We start from the raw sequence: 27,821 nt of genomic DNA, 5'->3' as shown, positions 1-27,821 counted from the left end.
CGCTCTTCTGCCTGCAACAATGTTAATATTGCAGGGTCAGAGATATTTTTTGAGTCCCTTAAAATTGTTCAGGTCGTGTTTTTTTTATTGTTTTCCAGATATAGGGTGGCAAATTATTATTGAGTTTAGGGACCTTGAAAACCTCAAAGCCTTCCTGCATGTCTGGCTTCCAGTTGCACCAGCTCCATGCCTGGGTCACGGCCCAGGCAAATGCATCCAGTATGGCTATCGTATTAAACTTCTGGCGGCTGATTTCTTGTCTCCTTGCAACCATATGACGAAGTTCCTTGTCTCCATTTCGCAGCCTGTCTAGCATCTGCTTCGCGACGTAAAGGAGGTCGTGCAGGTCTCCGCTGGCAGTCAGAAAGTGTTCCCCTTCTTTGAAGAAGCTGTGGTACCACTCCTTAATATGCGATTTTACCGCCAGTAGAGGGGTATTGCTGAGCAGCATGAAGGGCAAACGATCCGTGAAGCCATGGCCATGAATATGTAAGTTTACTAAGTAATTGTTCCATTGTTCCAGTGGTAAGCCAGGGCGCACCACCAGCTTGTTGAATACCTCGAGCTGTGAATTAACTTCAGTAAGGCGGCCCGGATTGTGAAAGTCGTAGTCATGGATATGTGTAATACCAACGTCCATCCATGGATAGTTGAAGCTCATGAGGGAAGCGGAAATACGCCTGTTGTGTGCCAGCTTCTCCGCGAAATCCAGATTTGCCAGAGCTTCCTCAGGAGTCCAGGAAACGTTGTGGTGTGTATTCCAGGCTGGGCTATCCCACCCACGTAGACGCCCTGCAGTATTGGACGTATCCAGGTAAAACTGAATATTGATGGTAGCTACTTTTAGGTGCACTCTTATGTTTGATGTGCATTACGCACGCATCCTTCTTAGGCTGCACGCATATGGGAAGCTTAAATACATACTGCATAAAGAGGGTTTGGCACCACTGGTAAGGCGCGACCATTGCCCCCGGGAGATCCCGGGATCGATACCCGTTAGGGTCAAAGTCCTTCCGATGGTGGAAGGCATTGCGCCCCTAGTTGATGGACGGTGGTGACCTGGGATAAAGTTAACCTGCGAGCCGACCAGGAACGGAGTTGGGCCGCTGTCGACCCGGCAGATTCCGTTGGATGCTGGTGGTGGGTGCGGAACCTGAGCGATCCACTGAGAAGTTGACTAGGGTGACTGGATGAGGGTGCCCCGAAATACCGGGGAAGGCAGGGTTTCGCAGGGTAGCTGCCACGGGCGAAGATACACCCCCCTGTTTCACACATCATACTGCAGGAGTAGTGGGGACAGCTGCATACAGGCGCTCTGCTCGGCAGCAAAGTGTAAGAAGGGATCAGCTCCTCAGGCATCTTCTTGAGTACATTTTGCCTGGTGTTACATTAGTGCGAATTGCTAGGAAGTGGGAACTCCCTGCATTGAATCCGGTTGCGAACATATCGTACACCAGGCACGATGTGGAATACCGCAAAGGTGGATGCCCGGGTGGGCGAGAAGACTACCAGCTGAGTAAAATCAAAGTCCTCCATCTCGGACGGGGACTGACGCAATGTCACAACAATAAACTAACTTAAACAATCTGTAATCCTATGAGATATGCCCGGGGGCAGCCGAGGACGTTTGCTCGAGGGGGGAGGAATGTAAGAAGGGATCAGCTCCCCTGGCATCTCCCTGAGTACTCTTTGCCTGGTGTTACACAAAGGCCACTGCAGAGTGTAGCCTAGATCAGCTTGTGGATTGTTCCCTACAACACCCATGCTGACATCTCCCGAGTACTACGTGGATGCCAGGTTCCAGAATAATAAGCATCTATTTAATCAACGAGAAGTATTATGCGGTTGTACAAGGTGTCTTACCAAATTCTTTGAAGCCTTCCCATGCACACGTTCTTATGCACACCTACCCGTGGATGAACCGCGCCAAAACACCTTTGCCTCCTTCCTTTCCCATGGGTACTCGGCGTCAAGGCACTGCATGAAGGCTAGCAGTTGGTTTGAAGACATTGAATACCTGTAATGGAACGACGTATGCAACATTTTATTGGGTTCAAGTCCACAATGCGTCAAGCTACTGCTGGCCGCTGTGCACATCCCAAATTACAGCTACGAAGCCCGTGTAATCCTTGCTTATTAACCTCATTGTTTGCAGGACGCACCTAGCCCACTGCAGGAAGTGTGGCACTGTGTAACCCATGCTGAACCTGCCATGGTCTGATAATATGTCGTTCAATCCCAAACAGGTCGATATGACTGGGAACTCCGTCTGAGACTCAATATGGGGGACATCGTCGGAACTATAAACCAGGTCCATATCCGGAAGCTGGTAAAGCCAGGATGCCACAACCAACATCTCCCCGAAGGTGTTCACGTATTCCGGCCCGAAATAGGTGCCTGCCTTTGCGTCAATGTAGACAGTACCGTTCAGCACCTTGAAACGTGTTGTAAAGGGCCGATTCCAGGACTCGTAGAAATATGATTGATTGGCGGGTGTCCTGGGCCAAGAGTTTTCCACCAGAGGAAATTCCGCAGGAACTGTTCTAGGGGACACCAAATCATCTCCAAAATATTCTGCTTGTGCAAAGGAAAGACAATCTTTGTGCTGCCGACGAGTTACCAATCGGGGTGAGAGCAAAGATGCTGTCACAATGACGGATAGAACGATAATTATTGTGAAGGTAATCTTCACAGTTTTGAAGCGGTATATCATGGCTTTGAAGCTAAGTATCCTAGCGTTGCATGTTACCTCTCGTTCAGCTGCTGAAATCTTCAGCATGATGATATTATTTGATACACGCCGATACACACTGTCGCAAGTACTAGCAGAACGTAATTATCGTACTGATAATAGATAAAAAGTCAATAAAATTTTTTTCCATTCAGATAGATAATGAATAATGTTTCGGTAAAGGAAATATGTATCGGCCACCTTCATTTTTTTGTATTTATTTTAAACTCTGCAGCCATCGCAATGTTTATTATTTTGCGGAGACTTTGTCGACAATTATTAAAAAAATTGCTTTCTTCACCTTCAGAAATGGAGTGCAAGCCCTTGCCGTCTGTCGCTGCCCGCGTCCCTGTCCTATAAACCAGTTCATCTCCGATCTCCGGGAGCTCGTAGAGCCAGGATGCCACAACCAACATCTCGCCAAAAGTGTTCACGTATTCTGGGTGCCTGCCTTTGCGTCAATGTAGACAGTACCGTTCAGCACCTTGAAACGCGTTGTAAAGGGCCGATTCTAGGACTCGTAGAAATATAGTTGATTGGCGGGTGTCCTGGGCCAAGAGTTTCCCACCAGAGATAATTGCGCAGGAATCGTTCTAGGGAACACCAAATCATCTCCCAAAATTTTCTGCTTGTGCAAACGTAAGACAATCTTTGTGTTGCCGACGAAACTTGCCAATCGGGGTGAGAGCAAAGATGCTGCCACCATGATGCATAGAACAATAATTAATGTGCTGGTAATCTTCACAGTTTTGAAGCGGTATATCATGGCTTTGAAGCTAAGTATCCCAGCGTTGCATGTTACCTCTCGTCAGCTGCTGAAATCTTCAGCAAGATGATATTATTTGATACACGCCGATACACACTGTCGCAAGTACTAGCAGAACGTAATTATCATACTGATAATAGGTAAAAAGTCAATAAATTTCCATCCATTCAGATAGATAATATTGTTTCGGTACAGGAAATATGTATCGGCCACCTTCAATCTTGGTATTTTACTTTCAATTCTGCAGCGATTGCCATGTTTTATTTTGCGAAGGCTTTGAAAGCAATTAAAAATAAATTTACTGCTTTCTTCACCTCAGGAATGGAGTGCAAGCCCTTGTCATCTGTCGCTGCCGGAGTCTATAATCGGAAGCTAGTAAAGCCGAGATGTGTCATATCACGACCTCAGAAAAGAACCGATTGACCGATGCAGATCCCCTGACATGCCCAGGATATTACAGGATGCCACAACCAACATCTCGGCAAAGGTTTTCACGTATTCCGGCCCAAAATAGGTGCCTGCCTTTGCGTCATTGTAGGCAGTACCGTTCAGCACCTTGAAGCGCGCTGTAAAGGGCGATCCTAGAAATCGTTGAAATATGATTGATTGGCGGGTGTCCTGGGCCAAGAGTTTTCCACCAGAGATGATTCCGCAGGAATCGTTCTAGGGAGTACCAAAGCATCTCCAGAAATTTTGCTTGTGCAAATGAAAGACAATATTTGTGCGGCCGATGAGTTACCAGTTGGGGTGAGAGCAAAGATGCTGTCACAATGATGAATTGAACGAAAGTCTGATACATTCCGTGAAGCAGATAACTGCGGGCTCTTGGTAGTATGCGGCTGAACAGGAGGGTAGTATCCGGGCTGGAATTGGGGAAGAACTATGTCGCAGAATTGGCCAGCCTTTTATTTCTAGCAAAACATATTGGTACGTCGGGGTCTTGAATTGTTCTAGCAGGCGCGCCGGAGGTACGCGACTCAATCGAGGAGACAATTTTATCGTCAGGGGGCCTTACCAGGAGGGAAGGGTACTTATCCGTTTCAGGTTTCAGGGGCCTGAGGAGTTCTTTCCTCACAGCGGAGGTCGGTCCCAGAGATTGTCCCAGAAAAGTTGGGAAATCCTGTACGGTGTGTCTTCCGTTTATCGCAGCTGTCTGTCTGCCGGTCTGTCTAGCTGATGGTTGGCTCCACCGTCCCGATTCGACGGTCACGATGTGGTGATCGCTGTGGGACAACCGACAACGGCGGCAGTGACAATACAACGCCATCTTCATCTTATCCCCCTTCTCTATCTGCACCGTCATTTCCACCAGAGCCGAATACGTATTGCCTGTTACCAAAGTCTGCAGTGAATGGAGAAAGTGATGGTCGAGCACATAATCGCGTCAATAACAGCACTCAGCATGTACACTCGCTGTGTACAGTAGCAGCACTTTTCTCCTTGAGTAGGGGTTACAAGCTACTAGTTGTGGGTTTGGCATTCCAACTTTTCTCCCCATTTTCAAAAAACTAAGAACCGATTTCCCCGGGGGTGAGGGACCCTGTTCCTACGTCGCCGCAGACCCCGACGACCCCCCTCAGCAGCAATCCCCACGCGCCCTGCGCCCCACGCCAACGGTCATTCATCTGTTGCAAGTGTTTCGTTCGAAGACGCTGTGGACACTTTCCGGATAAAGAAAGTTTCGGGATGTCCTGAATATTCTTCCACAGAGGATCCATAATCGTTGGAGGGTGCCAGGCTAGCTTCATGCCAGAGGAGTTCATCCTTGGAAATTGCAGGCGGTCAGGTTACGGGTATCATTAATTGCCTAGACGATTATTCCATGTTGAGCAAGTTCGCATGCATCGTTCGCGTCTTGATGCGTCTTTGTCATCTCTGCCCTTTGCGAAGGGCTAAGAAACAAGCCGTGTCGGCTTCAAGGAAGCCGGAAAAAGGGCGGGGCACCCTTGCATCCGTACAAGCCGGAGCGGGGCGGGGCGGGCCGGGGCAGGAGGGGCCGGGGCGGGGCGGGGTGGCTTGGTGAGTAGTGTCAACGTGGTGGGAGCTGTGCTTCTTGCAGCAGTGCTGATGCTGTTAGGTATGCTTGTCAGAGCGCGGGGGGCAGGAAGCCGGGGCTCATAACCTGTTGAAGAGACGGTGTGTGAGACAAAGAGTACTCAGGGAGATGCCAAAGGAGCTGAACCCTTCTTACATCCCTCCCCCCCTCGAGCGAACATCGGCCCCAGGCCCCGGGCATATTCCGTAGGATTATGGTTACTTTAGATCCCGTAGGATTATGAGTTTGTTTGTTATTGTGACATTTCGTCAGTCCCCGCCCGAGATGGAGGTCTTTGTTTTACTCAGCTGGTAGACTTCTCGCCCACCCGGGTATCCACCCGAGTATGCTGCATCATGCCTGGAGTGCACAATGTCCGCAACCGAATTCGAATCTGGGAGTTCCCGCCTCCTGGCAATTCGCACCAATGTGAGACCAGGCAAAGAGTACTCGGGCTGAACCCTTCTACACGGTCTCTCTCTGGAATCTAGCAGACACGGCTGAGAGCCATTGGCCGTTACATGTAGTCGGGAGGTCCGTGACCTGCCACCGACAGCCCCTTGCTTGGGCGTAAACGTATGAGCATGAGGTGCCGCTACTGGCACACAGCAGGGGCTCGGCCGCCAAGTCCGCGGTCCAGGCCGGATGCTCAACGCTCAGCAGACACAATCGCAGCTTGCCAGCCTTGAGCCTGTTGGCTTTGCGGTCTGGTGCCGCAGCCCGAACACTCACGGAAAACAGCGCCGTACAGCACCGTACGCATTGCCTACGGTGCCCCTTCAGGCATTGACCTGGCCATTCGGGCGCCTGCTCACGCGCCCCCCTCAAAGCCTAGCTCGACAACTTCCCCAAAAGCCCTCAGCCCTTTCCGGTGCTGTCTGATGTTTATCCCCGCAGTGGCTTCAGCAATCCGCTCCACAGCCGCGAGCTTCATCACGGCACACTGCAAGTCTTTGGAGGCCCCGAGCATTGGCGAAACTAATTGTACAAACCAGCAGCTTGCGTACTTCATAGAGAAATGAAAGCAAATTTGTCGGCCTGCTGGTGGCAAGTCGGAATGCCCGTGCGGGCAAATGGTAACGCAATCTGGGTGTTCGAGTTCTCATATGCCGTCATCTCAGCATCCTATTATGAGATACGCGGCACCTTTTGAGATTATATTTAGCCCGAGAGGCGTTGATGTGACTTTGGGCTGGGTTAAAACCCTAACTTGTTTGTGCTCATACGATTTTTGTTGGCTACAGGCGAGATACCCTGCAATAGAGAATTCAATACATTACCAATAACGCGTTTCAGCCGGGTCGAGCTATATATCGGCCACACGGTCACACGGACATGGGCAATCCAGGGCAATCTTACAGCGCGGGGCCCCCTTGGGCGCTTCGCGCCGGGGCCCCGCCCAAAAAAATGTAAGTCCTATTTGGGTGTTTTGAGTTTTTCTCTGGCATGTTGCCCTTGATGCGTGAGCACGACGATAAAAATTATGCCTGAGGTGCGGGGACTCAGTACAGGCTGCGTCTACTGTCGCTCATTGTTTGTCAATGCGAATTTCCATATCTCCTGTCTTGTGTGGTCGTGTTCGAACACGTGGGTCGAAGCCTAACCGTTGACCCTTCATCGGTGTGGAGCCGGCGCACTTCCATCAATACCCCAGATTTGCTCACCTGCCCCAGCTTCACTCCGCACTTCAGACTTGCGATATCCCAACTGACATGCATCTCGATAGGGAATGCGCTACAACAGCTGATGATAATCTTACGAAACTTCGCTCTCTGCACCATCCACCGACACCGCTACCCGGACAATTTTCCTCCTGCGGCCGAGGCGGAGACGGGTTCCCCGCGGAGTAGAACCCTGCCCCTCCGATGGTGCCTCGTCAGGCTCTGCTTCTGCCTCAGCCCATGGCGCTTCTGGAGCCGCATCTCGCTCCCGTCCCGCGGTTGCCACATCGCTGCTCCGACTCACAGCCGTGCGCCTTCCCAACTGCGTGGTCGCCAACTTGCGCCTCGGCATAACCCCAGCGGATCGTTGCAGCTGCACAGCGGGCGATACGACCGCACTGGTCACAGATGGGACGTTACCCAACGGATCCCACATGCCGTCGGCTGCGGGCCCGTCGCGGCGTCTGCGACCGCCCAATGATTTCATCATTGTAAAACTGCCGATGTCGTCCTCAACTTCTTCTGCTTCATCGGGGACCAGCTCCAGATCCAGTTGGCTAAGGATATCCAACCTGCATTGCATGCAAACGGGTTGCATTAACTTGCTGATTGCTTGCCGACATATGTCAAGATGTCACCCATTCAGTTGCCAAGTAACCACAGTTTTCCTGATATAATCCGATGGCATGGTCAAGGGCCTGCAGCACCATTGCAACTATTAACACGTTTCATAATTCCAAACGAATGGCAACATTTTACCTGTGCGCATTCGCATTCTGCAACTGCGTCATGAGCGCGTATTCAGTTGTGCTACGCTGCGACACCTTGCCACAGCTCAGCATGGGTGCAAATATTGCTTTGAATGTGTATGTCATAGGTCACTCCCCAGTGCAGTGGCTGCGCGTATTGTTGCCGTTTTGCGTAGCCCCTCCCCCCTGCCGCTCCGTTCACGCTTACGTCCCGCCTGGCCTCGATGTCCCCTCCCAGCTTTCTTCCAATCCTCACCTGGGTCGCTTCAAAATGTCCTCCACGCGCGCCGTGATAAGCACCCCCTCCTCGTCATCCCCTCCTACATCAGAGCCATCATCGCCGTCATCATCCAGGACCTCGGCTTCGTCATCCCAGTCTGGCAGGTCGTCGTCACCGTCAGCACTGTCAGCGTCAGCACTGATGCCAGCGACGGCCCGCGGCCTCAACGTTTGTCCACGGGTACCCGTGCGGGGGAGCCTGCCACTGCGGCTGCTCTCAGCGGCCGCAGCCACGCTGTATCCAGGCAGGTCCTCGTCCTGCAGGTCATCAGACACCAGTGGCATGCGGTCTATTGGCTTCGCATGCATCACTGCAAAATCCCATGGCCTACTGATGCGTCCTAAGGGGACGTGCACCATAGAGCAGTCCTCATGTACGGCTCCCAGCATTGTGTGTGATATTGATCTAACAACGCCCCTTCCTACCTTGAGCGCCGCCATGGCTTCCCACCAGGCGGGGCTCGAGGTGGGATCACTCACTCCATCTGCAAGGTCGCGGGAATGGTACAAAGCATTCGCATGGACATGTCAAGTGCCCAATGGCTACCAATGCGAAATAGCTGCATCTACAAAGCAGCCGCAGGATAGAGGGTGCATAGGTATAATATCCAACCTTGTCCCGCATCGGATGCCAACAAGTTAGGTATGCTGCCCATTCATGCCCCGGCTGAGCTGGACGGCACTTGGTGGTTGGGCTACCTCCCCATTTGACTACTTAACCCTCCGAGGAAACCTGCCACATCTCGTCACGGCCCCCTGACTGCTGTCCTCCTGTACCAGGAGCGTCCCACACCTGCCAACGCGCGAGACCACTCGTAAAGTGCAGCGGGCTCCTCGCTGGCCTCCGCGCTTCCACGACCCCGCTCGCCCCGCCCAGCCCCTTCCAGCGCACGCAGCGGGCGGCAGGGCATTGCAGGACGCAGCATTACCTCCACGCCACGAGGAGCCCAAATGCGCAATCTGGCAGGGTGTGCCCCAGGAAAATGGGATATGGTTCATACGAGCTCAGGATACGTCTTCAACCGAAAGCAATCTGGTCTGGTCTGGATTGACACTACTGCAATTAGCGGTTTAAGGTCCTGGGTTCGATTCCTGGGGAGACCCCCGAATTTGTCGGGAGCGCGAGATTAAAGCTAGCTGCTGAGATGTGGAGTTGAGGTCACAGTTGATGGACCAGATTCGCACGCTGGATTGGTTGCGATTGCCGAACCCTCCGTCTCTTCGGATGTTCGGGTGAATGGATGCGGAGGGATCCCTGAAGGCTGGATTCACCGCCTTGGACTTACAGTTCGTATGGCGTAGTACAGTGTGGTAGTGGTGGATGGTGCTATAAGGTGACAAATCGTAGAATTGACAATGTGATAAAGCGGCCCAGAAGCCTCCCACTCTGTAACATTACATTACATTACGAAAGCAATCCTTGGCAGGAAACAAGCTAAGAATCCCTGACCAGACAACCCCCACCCTTCCGTCCCTCGCACCGGACCTTCGATGCCCTGTTTAATCGCCCATTAAACCTCACCTTACATCTTGCTTGGCTTTCGGGGCGCAGACAGACACCCACCCAGGCAGGCCCGAAATAACTACGTCAGCCAAAGCAGCCACTCCAGCGGCACCATTAGCTCGCACCACCACGTCCTTAGGCTGCAGCCCGCCTCGCAGGGCCACAGAGTCCGTGCACACAAGCACATTGGTGCTGCTGCTACCATCGCTGTAGTCAACTTGGAGCTGCTTGTCCGGCTGGAAATGGTGGGAATGTCCGTAGCAGTTACAGCAGCAGCAACCAGTGGGGAGCATAGCGTTTCTACAAAGGGATCGAAAATGCAGTAAGGCCAGCTCGATAGCTAACTGAATCAACCGAAAACGCAACGTAAGGATCTACAGCAGCTAGGGAAGTAGCGTAGCGGACGAGGGACATTGAACGGATGGGCCCGGAAAATGAACATAATGCTTTCTCTCAACTTCGGAAACCAACGGTCAACACACTGAACTCCCAGTGCATCTCACCGGGATGTACGGCAACCCAACCACCCGCAGCGTTGTTGGTCCGTAGAATACAAGAGCTGTACTGGGCGGTCCTGCCAGTACATCGATCCGCACCAGATCGCTCCACATGTATGTTGCTCGCACTGTCGGCGGCTGCTTGGTGGATTGTGTACTGCCGCCGCGACGCACAGCTTGTCCCGCCGCATCACCTCTCTGTCCGGCCCGCCGGATGCCAGCATCAAACCCCGCCAGCGGCATGCCGTACTCGTCCGTCTGTATATGGTCTACAATCTTCAAGCCCCCCCGACCGCGTTGTACGGCGCCCTCTCCACCACTGCTTCCATCATCACAGTTCTTGGAGCTCGTGCTCTCACCTCTGACCGGCGGGTTGGTTGCCACGACCTCATTAGCACCCACGTCATCGCTGTCTCCTTCCGTCAGCTCCACTGGCAAGGGTGGCACATACGCAGAGAGCCGGCGTCGTGGGTGCAGCAGCTTGAGCTCGGCCGGCGACAGCATGTGCAGAACGCGGTGATGGAGGTGGATGCCCGGGGTATCTGCAAGGTTGACGCAAACAAGGCTCGTTCAATTGGAGGTACATGTGCATTACTATCTAAACATGTAGAGCCGAGTGACCAAGGGCCAGCCGAAGGCTGTCTGGAATCGATATCATATAACGCAAAAGAAAAATCATCTTATCACTCGTATTGAACTAACCGTTCTGTTCGGACTGCTACTGCTATTAGAGGCTCTCCTTGGCCAGATACTGTGGATACTAAGATTCGCTTCTAAGTTCAGGTGGCCATCAGCTACAATCACATCCTTCATTGCGTGTTCCACTTGAAACCCGACAGGAAGCCTGCCTAGCTATATGCTGGGCGGTCCATACGTGCATGCTTTTCGTCCTCCACAGCTTGGGGTTCGCTAAACTTAGGGTTCCTCTTAGGGATCCTCTGTTCGCGTGCACCTCCCCCCTTACGACCGACTTGCTTCCAGTGGAGATACAGATGGAAACGCATTAGCAACGATGCATATCGACAGGAACAAATATCTGGCATGCGGTAACCAGCTTGGCTCAGCAGCTTTCTCAAACGGCGCTTGTATACAGCCTCGTGGTCACATGACGACATGAGCTCAGAAAGAATTGGTCCCTACGGAATGGATTTTCCGCTGCACCAATTTACTTGCTATTACCACTCGTAAACCAAGAGTGATAATCTATCCTACACACAAAAAAGTAAGCTTCACAAAAAGCGGAATAACGCCTAACCGTCTGGGAGTTCCCTGGGAGTTCCGTCCTCAACGCCAGGAAGACCTCCTGGCGTAGAGTTGCATCGGCGAGGGACCCCGGCTGGGTAATTATTTTGTTCCAAAAGCCGATAACACGCGTGGCCCAGTTGTGATGCAGGAAACTGTGAGAGTTCAGCAACCAGCAGCCTGTACGGGGCCCGTGCAGCTCCTACCATTCAGCGCATGAACAGAACTTGCAGCTGGACCTAAGGGCCCACCAGGCAGCTCTTGAAAAGACCCTCTGCAAAATCATTACTGCCGCGGCGCTTGATGGTCCATGACAGGGCTTTGACTAAGGGTCTCACAGCCGTAGGAGCAGATGGAACAAAGTTGGGCTTCAACGTACGTGCAGTACGCATGTATACCTTAATGCCTACCCCTTGAGCCTAACGGCCGCCAACGTCTTGCTTAACCTGCTCTCCTAGCTTGCCCAAAGCCTAGCTCATTGCAGACCAACAAAGTCAATTCCTAATCTTTCGGTTAAAGCACACCGCGGGCCAACCAGTTGTGCTCCGACGTCTGCGCGCAGCCGTCGGTCCGCAGCCCTGAAGGTGCTTAGCAGAAAGCTACAGAGCCACCGGATTCCAATGCCCAAACTTCTCTTACCAAACAAAACCCCGCCGCTGGAAAAGGCCCTCAGCGGAATGAGCCCAAGGGTAGTGCCCGGCATTGCGCTCTCCACAGGGAGATACCTATGGAGAGGTGGCAGTGGAGGATGCGGCGGCAATAGTCCTGGCTCAGATGCTAGACCAGTAGCCTTCGCCATGACGATTGGGCCCGCATTATGGCTGATGGCTTGCAAGCGTCACCGGCCCCTGTCAGGTAATTGTTGGTCGCTTGAGGCATTTCATCGTGAAGCGCAAACATGGCACTATGGACCATAAATTTCCAAGTCACAGAAAGACGATTTCAGTGCTCAGGCTTCCATCCCGTCACCTCAACCGCGCTAGATGTACTCACTTGCCCATGCCCAAGGCTGCCGGGTCAGTCCGAGCCATCTCCTTCAGCATCGCCCGTACAAAGGCACTTTTGCCAACATTGGCAGCCCCCACCACGTACACATCGCGCGACTTGCGCTCACTGCAAATCACGGCCACGGCAGCAGACATACCTGCGAGACGGGACGAACCAAAGTGCATCGATGGTCACCCCGCAGATATGGAACGGTGCAGCGGGACTCAATGACACCAAACACTTGCGTACGCCACCGCAAGGTGAGCAATTGTCAGCCGGAATGGTGACGGACTCGTCGGGTCGTCACGAACGGGTGATTGTTGAGTTATACAATGGGGACGGTAAGCCTGTATCCTCCTATGGAGGACATCCAACATAAACAGCATGTCTAAAACACTTGTTTTCGATCAAAGGCTATATGAGTAGTTAAAATCCTGAAATCCTGTGCTAGCATGTAGCCAGACTTCTGCCGGTTCACTAACATTTCTATAGGTATGAGGTAAGGTTTATTGCTGCCAGGGATACAGGGATGCAGTGCGTCGGCCGTCACGCAGGCAAGCATCGACCACGTTCCGCACAAGTGCTACAGGCGCGGTGTTGACGCGCGCTCGCTCACCGTCCCGGGTATGGCTTGAAACAAGGTGCACCGAAACCACGTTGAGCTTTTTCGTAGCCGCCGCACCCGACAGCCACTCTGCCACATCACTTGGCCGGCAGCCCTGAAGCAGAAGAGCGAGGAGAGATGTTACCACAACGCCCATGACTGACACATCCACTTAGATTTGCAACAGCCGAGCTTAGGCCCCATGCCAGCTGGCCTACGGCAGCCCACCTAGCCCACAAGCTTCCTCACCTCCGGCAGCAGGTCCATCTTGGTTCCCACCAGCACAATGGGGTTCCGCCCCACCATATCCCGCACCCGCGTCAAGAGGCTGCCAGCCACATCCGTGAGGTCCACCAGCAGTACCACCAGCGCGGCACGCAGTGCCAACTGGGGCGGGGGTTGGCGAGGTAACAGGCCGCGGACATCGGTATAAACAAACCTGTCGATGACATGCTGTGGAGTCAAACAGAAGGGCTTGGCAGTACGCCGCAGGCTCCGCCTGCAGGCCCTCTAGAACAAGAGCGGTATCTGGAACCTGTTTGATTAGCTCGTTATCCCCGTTAAGAGGCCCCTTACCGTCTTTAGTTGTCCCCTGAGCTGCTCCGGGCTGACCAGTACCTGCGAGCGCATAGGGTTGACGGAATGACTGACGGTCTCACTATGTTCCTTTACAAACTGATTAGCTCTTTCGGAAAGCAACTTACTTCAAACTCATAATGGCCCCATTGGTTACAAAGTCCATAGATTTTTAATCACCACACTCGCCTTCACCAAAATCATTTACAGGAACCCTCAGTACCCACCTTTCCCAGCAGGTTGGCGGTGCTGGCATCCGCCCCGACTGCATTGCTACTTGTTCCGCCTGCTGACGGCCCCACCACCTTTACTGACTGGTCTCTGAGTCCCTCCCTACCCAAAATACCGTCTCCACTTTCAATTCCTTCAAAAGTGGTGGCACCGCCCACCAGTTGACGAAGCTGCAGCTTCTGGGGAAAGTCCTGGACAAGGGACAGCGAACGAGACAGCCGCGCGGAGGACTACGCTGGCAATCAGACAGCCAGGTGGAATCTAAGAGACTCCCCAGTCGCCGCCACCCCAATTCCAGGCATCCATGCTTCCATGGCCTCCTGTTCACATCGTAGAACCCAGAAAATCTAGCGAATGGAGCAGCGGCCCCGTCCAACTCTGAGTACATATTTCCTTCTGGCCATTAGCTTATCGGCATTTCCAAAACAACACCCCTGGCAAACAGGAATTCCTGCGGTATGATCTTTCAACATGACCATCTGCAACCCTCTTTCACATGTTGGTTGCGTTACGACTGAACTGACGAATTAATTCATGTCAACACCAACGGACACCCCAGGCAGTCCAATACAACTAGACTGTGAATGAGCACACCTGCACCGCCGGAATCATAGCGCCATTGCACAAATCACTGCAGCGCTGGCACAGCACCTTGTCCAGCTGCCGACGCTGCTTCCGCACTGCGTACTTTTCAGGGGCCACGTACCCAGCCCCTCGAGACACCTCCGTCTGCAGAATTGCGCCGCAGCCGTAGCAGCAGCCCTGCAAGAGAGCAGGAGACAGGAAACGCAAATTACTGCGCAACAACGGATCTGCAACACACAGCCTGCCCGGAATGCAAGGGAAAACATTCCCGGGCATGAAGAGCTACGGAATGAGGGCGGACAGTTGGGACTCCAGTTGGACGGCCTGTAGACCAAGGCCTGCCAAAGGACAGCATGTAGAAGTCATATTCCCTATTCTTGAATTTGCGACTTACTTCCCTGTTACGTGCAGCTGTTGAGGACCTGTCCGCCAACCGAGCCGCTTTACGTGCAACACGCTCCTGCTCTGACATGCGGCTGCTACCAGTCACCTTGGGAGCAAGCTGCTTTGGCAAATCTCTGGCATCTGCCTTCCTGGGCATATCAAGGCAATTAACCTCCATCTTTGCTGCCTGGTGGCCGTCGGTATTCCGTGACGTTGCCCAAACTGGTGCACAGCGCAAAGGCCCCGAGAAGCCAGCAGAGGTATCCAGCATGACACCAAGGCACTGGGGATATAAAATGTAAAGCCGGAATGCATCGGCACTCCTCCATTTGGCACCAGACGCAGCTGCAGACGCCGTTACGACAAGCAAGCGCCTCCTCCGCAGAAACAAAGCCGTCCTGCGGAGTCCCGTCCCATGCACACTTTTTTTATTTAATAGCTGTTCGGCCCAAGAACCGCGTTCAAACTTCGACATCTATGCAATTTGCAGGTAATCAAACATGGCGCTTAGGCATACAGCCAACCCAGCTATGCATGTTGAAGAAACATAGAGTTGTCAAATAGGATAGGAATCAGTCCCCACACTTGTGGCGGCCGGATAACCAATCTTCTTACCGTAAGAGACAAGGTTCAGGACGCAGCGCGAAAGAGCCCGGGAGCTGCAACATTCTTACTGTTATTTCTGAAAAGTTGCACAACCTTCAGTTGGAGCCTTGGTCTTTTCCATCGGCGACGGTTCCCAAGCGTGCATAGTTCTCAGAGGCCCAGATCATCGAGGTGATTGAGTTGGGATTTCATCCCGTAAATGTAAATACTTGGAAAGGTGTTATGCAGAGTAGAAGGACTTTATGCCGTACTACCAAAGGTACCGTATTGCTTTTGACTGTACGGCGTATTAGGGACCGAGTTTTTTACGCCGGGCGTATCAATACGTCGCTTCCAACGCCAGGTATAATACAAGTCCTACGGCGTATTCATTATGTATACATTTCGATAGTGACACAGACAGCGTATTATTTGAATCGTCTGATACTGCTCGGAAACCATGTGACCATTGAATGGACCTCTCCTGCCGCGCAGGACTTGAGAGCTGGGATCGCTTCACTACATGTTAGGCACTCGCGAGCTTGATACTTAGAAGTTTCGGCATACTTCCCTTCCCCTTTACGTGTTCGTAAATTACCCTCCCTTTGCAGCCAGTGTTACACCTCTTGGGTTCACCCTCATCATCTATCTTTTCCATTACGTCACCAGCTCACCTTGCTTGCGATCGGGTAGAGGTCCTATCAAGTGACAAAGTACCCAGAGGCAGTTTACACAAGCTCTCCCATGAAACGAGTGTTTGCGTGGTACTTGGTTGCCTGTATGACAGGCATATGAAATTATTACGCCATGAACACGCCAGCAATACGCCTGCTCTAAAAGCGGCCGCGGTAACTTCGCTGACGGTACCCAGGTCTTGCTACCCTGGCCAGCTGCGAACGCTTTTCGAGCATATCCGCTCCACAGGGGTTCCCCAAGTCAGTTCGAGGATTCTGCCTTATTGACGCCCATTGACAAAAACGGTGATGTGCGCGAGAAGGGTAACTATCGGGGACTGGTGGTAGGTGGGGTATTAGCTAAGCTGTATATGTTTATGCTCCAAAATTGTCTTAATTGTTGGAGCGAGGGCAACGATGCACGTTCACAGTACCAAGGTGGGTTCCGTAGGAGGCGCTGCACCGTTTATAACGTATTTGTCTTACGGCACCTTTTGGATGCACATCGTCACCATACCAACCATCCGCTCTTTATCTGTCAGATTGGCTTCAAGCAGGCTTTCGATAGGGTTCCCCGTGAACTGCTTTGGCAACGGCTAGGGGAACGAGGATTGAATCCCGAGGCCCTGAATGCCACTAAAGTGGAATATGCGAAGGGTGTCCTGAAGCTGCGTGTCAAAGGGGTCACGGGTTGTCCTTCCGATGAAGCAAGGGTACCCCCCCAAGTCCTACGTTGTACGGTATCTTTGGCGAAAGCTTTGCCGATTTTATTAATGGGAACACCCGTCGTAGATGTAACGCTGAAAATTGCCCCTACGCAGGCGGCCTAAGAGTACCTTTACTGCTGTATGCGGACGACCTTTATTTGTTTGTGCGCTCGAGAGCGCGTTTAGAGCGGCTACTGTGAATGCTTGGTTTATGGTGCGCAACGTCGGTATGCGCGTCAACGTCATAAAAGCGTGCTAGGTGTGCATCCGAGTCCCCGTGTGCGAGAGGTTAGTCGTTGGGACCACCGTTTGTGGTGTCTAACTGTGAAAATGGCCAGTGGGTACCTAAACCGATTGGCTGGGTCGGCCGTATGCCGTACAGCGGTACCTAGGCATTCTCTATTGCCCTGACTCGCCCTTCGTGTCCTGCACTTAATTGCATCGTCAGGGACTGCTTCTCCCAGCTGTTGGTGTGCAGTGTTTAAATGCACAGATCCGACCAATCCTCTCTTACGTAGCGCAGGTCTGGGGACCTGACCTCTTAGTGGGGATCCTCGGGATTTTGTTTCGGACACCTGTCAACCGGCGTTAAGATGTGTCGTTACAAGCAATGAATGGCGGACTCACAACACCTGAGGATTTTCATCCCTCCTAAGCATTATAGAAGTTTTAATGTTCGTTTCACTTGTGCTGCTGGGCGATTGACGTCAACCGGCCCAATGGTAGGGTGAGGGAAGATCGGGTATGCCCCATGTGTCGATGAGGTGCGGTTGAAGTCGATTATCATTTTATGGAGTGCCCTGCCTACGACGTTATTCGGCAGGACCTACGGCAGGCGAATGGTATACCGTGATCAGCGTTTGCCTGCGAAGGCGCTACATGCAATGCGTCAGTTGCAAAGTTCGTAAAACGATCCACCTATCTAAGTGTTTATCTAAGTTTTACTCTTTTTTCTTTTTTCTTGTCTTGAAATCTGTTTGATGAGTTTAGTGGTTCCTGGTTCGTCTGGGCCCCACCAGCTCAAGAAGCTTGTAACATATCATAACAGCCAGGGTTGAATCCAAGCACTTGAACAAATCACGTACTAGAACTATCGTGTTGCTCCTGTGTTACGCTTTGGAGATACAGGGAAAGTGTAGGCGCCGTCTACACTGCTGCCCCCACACATGGTCGGAAAAGAGGCGCGGCTATCATAGTGGCAATGTGGCTGGGGAATAAGGGGCGCACTAGAGGCCATACTGCTTTGAAATGTTTCCTTTGGCTCCCGCTCATCCCTATCATGATTGCCTGTCGGTGGCCAGGTGGTCTTGGGGGTAATGTGCGGGGTCGTGGGGCTGCCGCCCCACTTCCCCGCACCTTACCCCCTCTCCTGCCCCCTGTTCCTGGAAAGTTTTAGGCAAAAAGTTTCATCTGCTGGCATTTGCAAGCATGTGGGCTGTGTGGCTTTTCAAGTATAAAAGCGGTTTGTTCTATTGCATTGGTCTGATAGTGCAAGTTGCCCACACATTGCTAGTTGTTGCTACAGAAAAGTACAAGCAATTGACGAAGTCAAAGAAGAATGTCAGTATGGAGAATTAAGCATCTGAATTGGTGATTACAGTCGAGTTGTGCCATTAGTCCCCTCCATTTAAACTGGCAAGAGTTCCTTTCCTCGGCCCACTATCACTTTTGTTAGTATTATCCTGATGGCACATGCATGGCGAAGGGGAGGATCCTGATGGTTTGTTCGGTGGGGGTGTTTGGTGGTTGTGTGGTTTAAACGTGTCAAGTGGATGTAGGTTTGATGATGGGCCCCTTGGCATTTACATGAATTTGCAAATTTTGAAGTAGATTTGTGCATAAGTTGGATAAAACGATTATTAGATCTTAGAAATGAAGAAATGTATTAATGCTAATAAGGGGGTGTTTCCACTTGGATTAAAAGTCGCGGATTAAGGCTTAATCCGTCGCATATGGAAACATCGCGCGGATTAGGACGGATTAGGCGGATTAAGGTTGGCGCGATTAGTTAGAGATTTCCGCCCGTATTCACGCGCTTCGCGGATTAACTATAGATTAATATGCTATGAAATGCGAGCATTCTTCCTATACTAAAAGCTCAAACTTGGTGAGAAAAATTTGCTACCTGGTGGCCACCAGGTATCAAACTGACAATCTCGGATTAACACTTTTCACGACGCCTCTTAAAAAGCCTGATTGATAGGTTAGAAGGTTATCCTTTATAAAGGCTGTAGATGTTTCTAGTTTTGTGGAAGCTTTGTGCTTCTTGTTCGGCATTATGCACCACACCGTGGGTGTCGTTCAAAGGTGCTGCAAAGTCTTCATGTTGATAATTGATAGTCTTTTAAATGTCTGCCAATACTCGAATTTGCATTTTATGCACGGAATGGCAAATGTCGTACTTCAATCCGTTTCTTAATCCAGACGTATGAAACACTCCGACGGATTAGCGGTGGATTGGCGCGGATTAAAAATACCTTAATCCGTGACTTTTAATCCAAGTGGAAACACCCCCTAACAATCACTAATTGGCAAAGCCCGTAGTGCCCATTCTTTCTCAGGGCGAGCAGCCCACAGTGGAACAACCCACCACCAACATCTTTGCACCGAATTTTGTAGCAAGAAATGCAAGGATGTCAGGAAGTAATCGTTATGATCTGGAGCATCACAGCAGAACCGTCTCTTTACTGTGTCGGCTTCCTTGAATCCGGAAAAAGGGCGGGAGCCCCCTGCATCCGTACAGGCCGGTAGCTAGGGCGGCACGTGTGACAATTAATGGGTAGTGTCAACGTGGTGGGAGCTGTGCTTGTTGCAGCAGTGCTGATGCTGTGGGAGGTATGCTTGTCAGAGCACGGGAGGCAGGAAGCCGGGGCTCATAACCTGTTGAAGAGACGGTGTCTCTCTGGCACCTAGCAGACACGGCTAAGAGTCATTCGCCGTTACACGCAGTCTGGAGGTCCACGACCTGCCACCGACAGCCCCTTGCTTGGGCGTAAGCGTATGAGGCTAAGGTGCCGTTACCGGCACACAGCAGGGGCTCGGCCGCCAAGTCCGCGGTCCAGGCTGGATGCTCAACGCTCAGCAGACACAATCGCAGCTTGCCAGCCTTCAGCCTGTTGGCTTTGCGGTCTGGTGCCACAGTCCAAACACACACGTAGGGTTGTTGAAATTATTAGAATTTCAGGCGTTCTCTACTAATTATAATATTATTTCTAATTAGAACGTTAGAAATAATATTAGAAGACCTGGGGTAACTTCTCAGGGAGGGGGACTTTTCACTTCGGAGTTTCACCATGGTTACGGCAGATGCTAACCCAGGTGTTTTTAACGGTTTTTACGGGGCTACGACACCCGTAAGCAGGACTTCTCAGCCAAACCCCCGGTCGAAGTGACCTCTGGGTCACTAATTTCACCTTTAAACTGTCTTAGACTGTCTTAAACTGTCTTTGCGTACGCCTTCCCAACATCTTTGGTACCTGAACCAAGAGTCCAAGAGTCCAGTCCTAATTGTGGGGTACCACCCAACGCAACGCGGCTCCGCCAACCGTCACTGGCAATACACGCAAGCCCCTCCCCAGCCGCACACTCTTTCTCAACCTCAGAGACTGTTTCCGCGTGCGCCTCGTCAAGCATAGTGGTTACTAGTTTCCAGCGGCCAGGCAGTGTGACCCCCAGGGCAGTGCAGGCCTGAACAAGGTAGGGGTTCTCGATAAGGTGAAGGGCGATGTTGGTGGTGTAGAAGAACAAGGCCAGATTCTTCAGGAAGACGTATATCTGGTTGGCAGATGGCATGAAAAGCCGCATGGACGGAGTGGGCGTGCCGTCATATGAGCGAGACCTTTTCGCGCCGGACGGCACTGCAGGTGTGGCGCCCTCCGCCTCACTGCCCTCCTGCGCCTTGTCTGCTGCCTTGTTGTGCTTCTTAAGATGGTTGGGAGCTGTTGCAGACGGATTTTTGGCACCCAGCACCTCGCCGCAAATGGTGCACTTCAGCTTCACGACTCTTTCTGTCAAGATCACGGTGAAAAACGACCACCAGGAAGCACTGCCTCTTGCTTTTGCACTCTTCAGGGCTTCCGCGTAGGCTGGAGCGTCTAGCTCCTTGTTGCCATAAGTGTATGTTGCTTTAGGAGTCTTCGAAACTGGTGGTTTTGATGGCCCAGCATCAGCATCAGCTATTTTTCCTAGAAAAATGTGCCGTTGCAGGCTGCGGAGGCGGCCTGAATAGCCATTCTAATGGGTGTACGACATTAGAACGTTCTAATCTGTTCTCAAGGGGTCTTCTAACTTTCTCATTAGAATTCTAATTAGTTTAATTGTAATATTATTTGTAATTTCTAATGCACCAACAACCATAGCCATAAGTCGCCCCAAATGCCTTCTGCACATATGGTGCAGCGGTGGTGTTGATGGTGCCGACAGTGTACATATATATAACTTTGCCTTCGCGTGCTCACGATGTTTATGGACAGTCAAAGTGGCTCCGCGCCCTGCTCACAGAGACACTGGCGCAAATGCAGTTAGGTGCACAGAACGATGGTGGTACCGCATGTGTGTTTCCAGACGTCAGGTGTTGTTTACAGCACACCGTAAGGCCTTTAAGGACTATACAAATAGGAATAGTAACCGCAAGAAACACTCGGTTTATTACTCTAGGGTACTAGGCCCAAAACGAAAAAAAACACTGGCTACCACCCGAGCAGCGGTGGACTTCCAGCATTTTTTTTGCGGAATATATTCCGAATTCGGAGTAAAAAAATTGTTCGCGGTCCTGAAAATTAAAAATAATTAATGTTCCGACCGTAAAAGTTCAATCCTCCAGCCAAAAATGGACTGTTTATGCCAACGCCGCTAGAATCTTACAGGAGACATACATGTTAACCATATCATAGTACTTTAATGCCATGGATACTGTTAGGAAGGTCACGCCCGAAAGTCAACGAGGAATTGGACTGTTTCTGACCGGACCAAACGCTGTAAAATATTCGGACCCGAAAACGTGGAAGGCCATTAAAGAAGATATTAAACCTCACTGAAGTCCAGGACTTCCCGACTCTCCGCCGCCGCCACTGCTGCTGCTGTAGGGGGGCGGGGCCGTTACTGACCGGGGCCAGCGGCGTGTGCAGGGACTGCCGTTGACTGCGGGTGTTGGGGCGAAAGGGTGCTGTTGGGGTCGCCGGGGGCATTGCGGCCGCTGGGGTCGGCAGCATGGCGGGCGGTGTAGAGCTGTTAGAAGGCATATTAATCAAAAAGGTTTGGCGGTTGCTTGAGTTTGCGGACCCGATCATTCAAGCGGCCAACGAAGTACTTGTGCGGCGTGGAGCAACTGGGGGTGTTTCCACTTAGATTCAAATTCGCGGATTAAGGCTTAATCCGTCGCATATGGAAACATCGCGCGGATTAGGGCGGATTAGGCGGATTAAGGTTGGCGCGATTAGTTCGAGATTTCCGCGACTTTTAATCCAAGTGGAAGCACCCCCTTAGCAGCTGCCAAACCAGACTGACGGCGCGTGGCTCGGAGCTACATGCGCGCTGATATATTTGGAGTGCCATTCTTTGCTGCATTTGCGTTTTTGGGCGAGGCCCCGGGCGCGAAGCGCCATTCGGGGGGCCGAGCCCCCTAGGTTCACTGCTGTCCGTCCGTCCGTCCGTCCGTCCGTCCGTCCGTTAGTCAGTCAGTCAGTCAGTCATGGTGTAACATTTCATCATATTTCGCCCCGATTAAACTTGCGTCTGAAAGCCAATCTAAATCTCTATTGATAGACCAAGGGAATGAATTCAGATATATCTGTGGGCGAAGATGGCTGTCCAGGGTGAGATCAATTTCCATATCTCACTCCGCTAAAGATTGCATGTAAAAGCTACATCAATTATTTATCGGTTGGCCAAAGGAGAACATTCAAATACATCAGAGCGCGAAGATAGCTTTCAATGGCTTCGAGTTTGATTTCCCCTCACACCGCAGCCCTTGCCTCTGACGTCGTTGCATGTCCCTTACATTATAGATTCATAAGCAAACGGCATGATCCTTTATGGTTTGGTTCGTTCATGCTCGGCAACTTTAGACCGACCCATGGCACACTCTAAGCACCTCCCTCCTGGCGTCTCGCTCGTGCCTGTTTGATTGTTGTCCTTCTTATTCTCTTCTTCATTCATTCAATCCAAGTTCAAACGAAGTGTGCCTTTGCGACACACCATCAGCTTTGCCGCTGCATTCCGACTTCAAAATGTGTAATTGGAACGATCCCCGAATGTGTTCTGGCTGGGAGCGGACAACAATTGGTCCATGAAACACGGGCAGTTTGACGCGCCTTGAACTGCCAGCCAGCAGAAGGGCCGGCGTCGAACATGGATGCGACGGTAGTACCACCTACGTATCGGGCAGTCCCGACTCATGGATTTGGCGCAGCAGCGGCAACACACGTTGCAGCAATGACACTCCTGCTTTGTGTGTATGTCGTTCTACGGATTGAGAAGGCTACCTGTTCAGTCAATAATGATTATGCTATGGCGGCTGCGCGCTTGCGACGATCCAGACAGGTCTACACCGCCGTCGCAAGTCTGCCGACCTTTATTGTTTGAGGATTTCAATAACATGTGTGTACTCCAAACGTGGCGGCGTTCTTCTCTTATGCCGTACGGACTGGCCTGCGGGGGGGTCAAGTAGCTGCACCGGGGCCGAGCCCCTTTTCGGCTTTGAAAAGCCGCCCCTCTAGTCAAACTTGCTTTCCCGTTGAATCTCTTGCAAACCTATGGGTTTGTTTGGCGTCGTCTCCTTTATCTTCCGGTGTAAACCTTCATCGAATAGGGATATGCTAATTACTTGACATACACCACCACACTGCCAAGCTTCGACGTGCGTTTTGAAATGACCATGGTCCCGCAATTCAGTTGGCTAGGGTGACTGGATGTGGGTGCCCCGAAATACCGAGGAAGGCAGGGTATCGCCAGTTAGCGGCCACGGGTGAAGATACGAGCCCCCTGTCCCACACATTCGAAGTGTAGACTGAGCCCATGACGAAATTTGGTGGGGCTCCGAATCCATCCAGGCAAACCCCCCACCTTCTGCCGTCCAGCCAATTTTATCAAACCCACAACTTCTGCCATACGACAGCGAAAGTCATTTATTGTGAAATTTGAGATTTTTTGTTCAAGCCCTTTCGCTTTGGAGTGTGAGGCTGGAAATTGCGTCCTTTCAATTGCCCCCAAAAAAGTATATTCAGCCCCCGATCCCACAGAAATTATCCTTGACTCTCAGCCGATGTCGGGCTCTGCAGACCGGGCAAGTTAGGAACTAATGCTTCCTCCAGTCGCCAACTGGAGCCAGTTCCTTTTCAAGCGGTATTGTAAAGCTGTGCAGCTCAAGCTTGAAGTTGCTCGCATAAGGAATGCATACGACAGTTGCCTGTTTGTACCGGAACAGCAGTAACCTAAGTAATACTGAGTTTACATGCTACGTTACGTTAACAGGGTGTCTCCACGTGGACGTTTGTTAGCGACCCTTTTAAAAATTCTCACCCTGGACGTCAGATTTGCACGTTCTGTTTCGCAATATCACATATTCTATATAAATAAATGATAGAAATGCAAAAGGTTTGACGGAAGGCGGAGGGATGGCGAAGAACGGGGGGCCCATGTGGAGACAAGGCCCTTGTTAAACGTCCTATTAGCCCGGACCCGGTCTGCCCGGAAAAGTTGTAGGCTGCCCCGGACCAGCTTTAAGCATTGTTAACTTTGAGCGCGGAAAATCTCGTGACTTCTTTTTAAATTATAATATCACCCGGTCTTTCCTTTGCTTTCCGTCTACTACCTTGACTGCTTGCCGACTTTCGCCGTTGCCGTTGACCAAGAATGTCGCAGAACCAGTCGCCCTCGCCGGTTCCGTCTCAGAACTGTCCTACTTCATTGCAAAATGCCTTAATGGCAACCATTCAACAGCCAATGCTGAGTCCGCTGCCCCGACTGTTCAGCGTTGCCGATGTCCATGCTGCTACCCAGGCCGCTCAGAATGGGCAACAACCCAACGGCAATTTGCAGGACAACTGCCCTCCTCATTTCTCTTTAATGTTCAAAAAAAATTTGCTCAAGCAGGAGCGAAATGGCGCTAAAAGACGGGAAAAGTATGGTTTCGGGGCTGCTAGTGGAGACAGTACTTTGTTAGGCATTGTTAGCCATTGTTAGCGCGCCAGTAACTTTTCCGGAGATAGTTAACAGACGTCCACGTGGAGACACCCTGTAAAACGGATAATTACGACCTTTTGGGTTATTTCTCACTATTACATCTCACAATTACAAAACCAGAAATTTAGCAATTCCATAACCGTAAATAAAATTTTACGAGGGCACATGGAGCACCCGCCGGGAACCAGGGAACGGGAACCAAGGTGCATGCAGCTACCCTTCGTCTCAATTTGGCACAGGTAAACAGAGGGGCAAACGGAATCTTTGCACCGACCCTTGAAGCGTAGCCGCCAGTTAAAGTGAAAAGTCAGCGCACTGGCTTCGAAGCGATAGGGCTAAATTTGGCCGAGGGATGCACGCAAAGGAACTCGTCCTGACAGTAGTGTATCTTCGTGGGATCACAATGGCTGGAATAATCCCTGAGCAAGTCGTCAAACTGTGACTTCGTCTCGGGCAGCGTTATGACCGTTTGCAGAATGGACGACTTGCACATGTATCCTGCAGCCTTCAGCATCTGCATAACCTCCAGGTACTCGTACTTCCACGTTCCCAAAAGATAGTACGTCATCTCGAAAAAGACGTACAGGGGAGACTCTTTCGTGAATATCCGCCTTCCTGACAAGAAGGCAGCCGGCTCCCACCCCTCAACATCTACCTGCAATTCAGCACCAACAGAATTCGCTGCATTACAGCAAAACACCCTTCTCCTGGTGTCTATTTTTTCCGCGTCCATTGTGATCAGTGTAGGTGGGCATAAAGGGGAGTGGGCTTTGGAGGTATGTTTTCCGCAGGACAGCTCTTACGGCCGCCTCAACATTGGGTCCCATAGGGGTAACCTCTGGACATAAGCAGTAAGTGATTCCAGCTGGCAGAACATACCAGCAAGCCGATTGCAAAATGGTGACAGTTACTCGCCTTGACGTACAGTACGGGCTGGCGGACGACGTCGTCGAGCACCACCGCCTTGGTCGCGGCGTGCGACGGAACGGGTGCTGCATTTGAAACGTTCTTGGGGAGAGCTGTCCATCCGTCGAACTGGAAGTCCGCGGCCTTCGATACAATCCCCTCAAAAACTCGGACGCGGTTGGAAAAATCATTCAGGGCAATTGACATGTTCAAATATGCCAGGACTTCTTTGTTACCATCGAAAGCGAAAGCTTTGCAGCCAAAGGCTGCAGCGAGCAAGCTGTAGTATCCCACGTGGCTACCGACGTCCAGAACCAGCTGAGGGGCGCCTCTCTTTCCGCAATTGCGTGAAAAGATTTCGACTGCACCTCGGGTCTCTTCCGGACTCCACCGCCCTAGTGAGTTTAGGACGAAGGCAATGTGTCAAGCTACCAAGGTAAACCATGCTACTAAAAGTTGCCAGGGCTTACCGGTCTTCATAATAGCCTCAGGGACTTCAGGGGCTGTGACCTGGGCACACGTTCGCAAAAGGATGTACGCTTAACTGAGCCGTTCGGTGACCTCGGCCAGGCACGAATCGCTGGCCAGGCGCGAATTCCTGGCCAGGCGCGAATACTTCGCCCAATACAAGACAGCTTTGTCCATAAGTTCGATGACATTCATGGGTCTGAAGCTTTTTGTCCCAGACGCTTCGTGCCAGTGCTCCGCAGATCAACCCGCAGAAGCAGCCGCAGGCTCCCGGAAATTGGTTAGCATTAGCAAGTCAGAGCTGTCGGATTTTCAAGTTCACCTGGGATTCCCGGCGGGGCAACACCATCGCGTACGTTTTGCGGCCAAAGGAAAGGATCCGCACATTGACGCCGAACCCAACCTCGAAAACTTTGACTCCCCTGGCTTCCGCAACCTGGTTAGCCGCTTGATAAGCCAACCGGAAGGCGTCCTCGCTTTCCTTTTGGTGACATGATGCCGATGGGACTAACTCCAACCTGCCAAGAAGAACACCGAGCGCAAATCCTGCCGCACCTAGGAGAAAGAAGCACCAAGGTATCCTTTTCATGGTGTTAAATGCAACAACAGCGCTCAAAGGCAGTTTCACAGGAGGTCAAACGTCAACAGTAAAGGACACTGTTGGTTCGCTATCCACTGGACACCAAAGGACCTGCAGGATTCCAAGGGAAACAGAACATTGGAGGAAATATAAGTGATATCATGTTACGCTGTAAAAGGAATGAATATAACTTGTTCGTGAGGAGCCAAACAAAATTGGTTGTACAGTCCCCTGTGTCGCGTAACATCGAACTAGACGCAAGGCCACAACATAAAAAAAGTTTAACTTCATGTTACCGGAGAGAACGGTCCAAGCGAAATTGCACACGAGTCGAGGACGCCGAGGCGAGGTCGTGCCTATTTAGGCAGAATGCGATTTAAGCAGAATGCGAAGGCCACGAGCGCCGCGCAAATGGCAGCCTTCAAAAGCCTCCCGGCGAGGCCCTTAAAAGCCAGGAGCACGGGCTTTACGTATCTGCGTAGAATTCGCGTTCGCGCGAAATTCGCGCGGGAGGTGAAGCGGCTTAATGAACACATCCAAACGCGAAGGCCACGGCGGGCCGCGCAAAGGGCAGCCTTCAAAAGCCTCCTAGCGACGGGATACGCATCTGTGTGTGAAAGTCGCGGGCGTGCGGTGGCTTGGCCAGATTCGCTGCTGTGAGGACCGGCCAGCGGTTGCACACGCTCCTGCGAAACGCCACGGCGCGAAGTCGGGGGGGCGCGTCCGCATGTCCCTTGGCATTTAGGAGTCCACAGAACAATTGAACTTAAAGTGAAAAAATCGACAGCATTGAAAGGATAAAGATAAATAAAAGACATACACCAAGATAAAGGAAAGCTCGCGGCGACGAGGGAAGAAAGCAGCAAAATAAGAAGGCTCTTGATGGAAT

The 27,821-nt window shown here is 51.6% G+C and overlaps 3 protein-coding genes across 3 annotated transcripts; all 3 read right to left on the bottom strand.

Annotated features, from left to right (window-relative positions):
• Window positions 1-58: 58 nt before the first annotated feature.
• VOLCADRAFT_87420 (uncharacterized protein) lies at window positions 59-2,713 on the bottom strand (the record flags this gene model as incomplete). Its single annotated transcript, XM_002947068.1, has 3 exons — window positions 59-792; window positions 1,911-2,017; window positions 2,163-2,713. 3 exons carry the CDS (start codon window positions 2,711-2,713, stop codon window positions 59-61), a joined length of 1,392 nt encoding a protein of 463 aa, XP_002947114.1.
• Window positions 2,714-7,287: 4,574 nt separating this feature from the next.
• Window positions 7,288-15,591, bottom strand: VOLCADRAFT_120437 (uncharacterized protein; the record flags this gene model as incomplete). Its single annotated transcript, XM_002947067.1, has 16 exons — window positions 15,447-15,591; window positions 14,842-15,229; window positions 14,457-14,624; window positions 13,859-14,053; window positions 13,632-13,673; window positions 13,305-13,442; window positions 13,068-13,170; window positions 12,458-12,608; window positions 12,104-12,189; window positions 10,582-10,764; window positions 10,229-10,299; window positions 9,744-9,961; window positions 9,015-9,181; window positions 8,648-8,706; window positions 8,199-8,479; window positions 7,288-7,765 (listed from the first exon to the last, which is right to left on the bottom strand). The coding sequence occupies exons 1-16, from the start codon at window positions 15,497-15,499 to the stop codon at window positions 7,288-7,290; spliced, it is 2,781 nt and encodes a 926-aa protein (XP_002947113.1). The 5' UTR covers window positions 15,500-15,591.
• A 9,694-nt stretch (window positions 15,592-25,285) lies between these two features.
• Window positions 25,286-26,941, bottom strand: VOLCADRAFT_87417 (uncharacterized protein; the record flags this gene model as incomplete). The annotated part of the gene is made up of 4 exons (XM_002947066.1): window positions 25,286-25,633; window positions 25,858-26,279; window positions 26,355-26,394; window positions 26,675-26,941. 4 exons carry the CDS (start codon window positions 26,939-26,941, stop codon window positions 25,286-25,288), a joined length of 1,077 nt encoding a protein of 358 aa, XP_002947112.1.
• Between the last annotated feature and the right edge of the window lie 880 nt (window positions 26,942-27,821).

The sequence above is a fragment of the Volvox carteri genome (genome assembly GCF_000143455.1).
Source record: "Volvox carteri f. nagariensis unplaced genomic scaffold VOLCAscaffold_5, whole genome shotgun sequence".
NCBI classification, from domain to species: domain Eukaryota; kingdom Viridiplantae; phylum Chlorophyta; class Chlorophyceae; order Chlamydomonadales; family Volvocaceae; genus Volvox; species Volvox carteri.
This window is presented reverse-complemented; position numbering and strand designations above follow the sequence as displayed.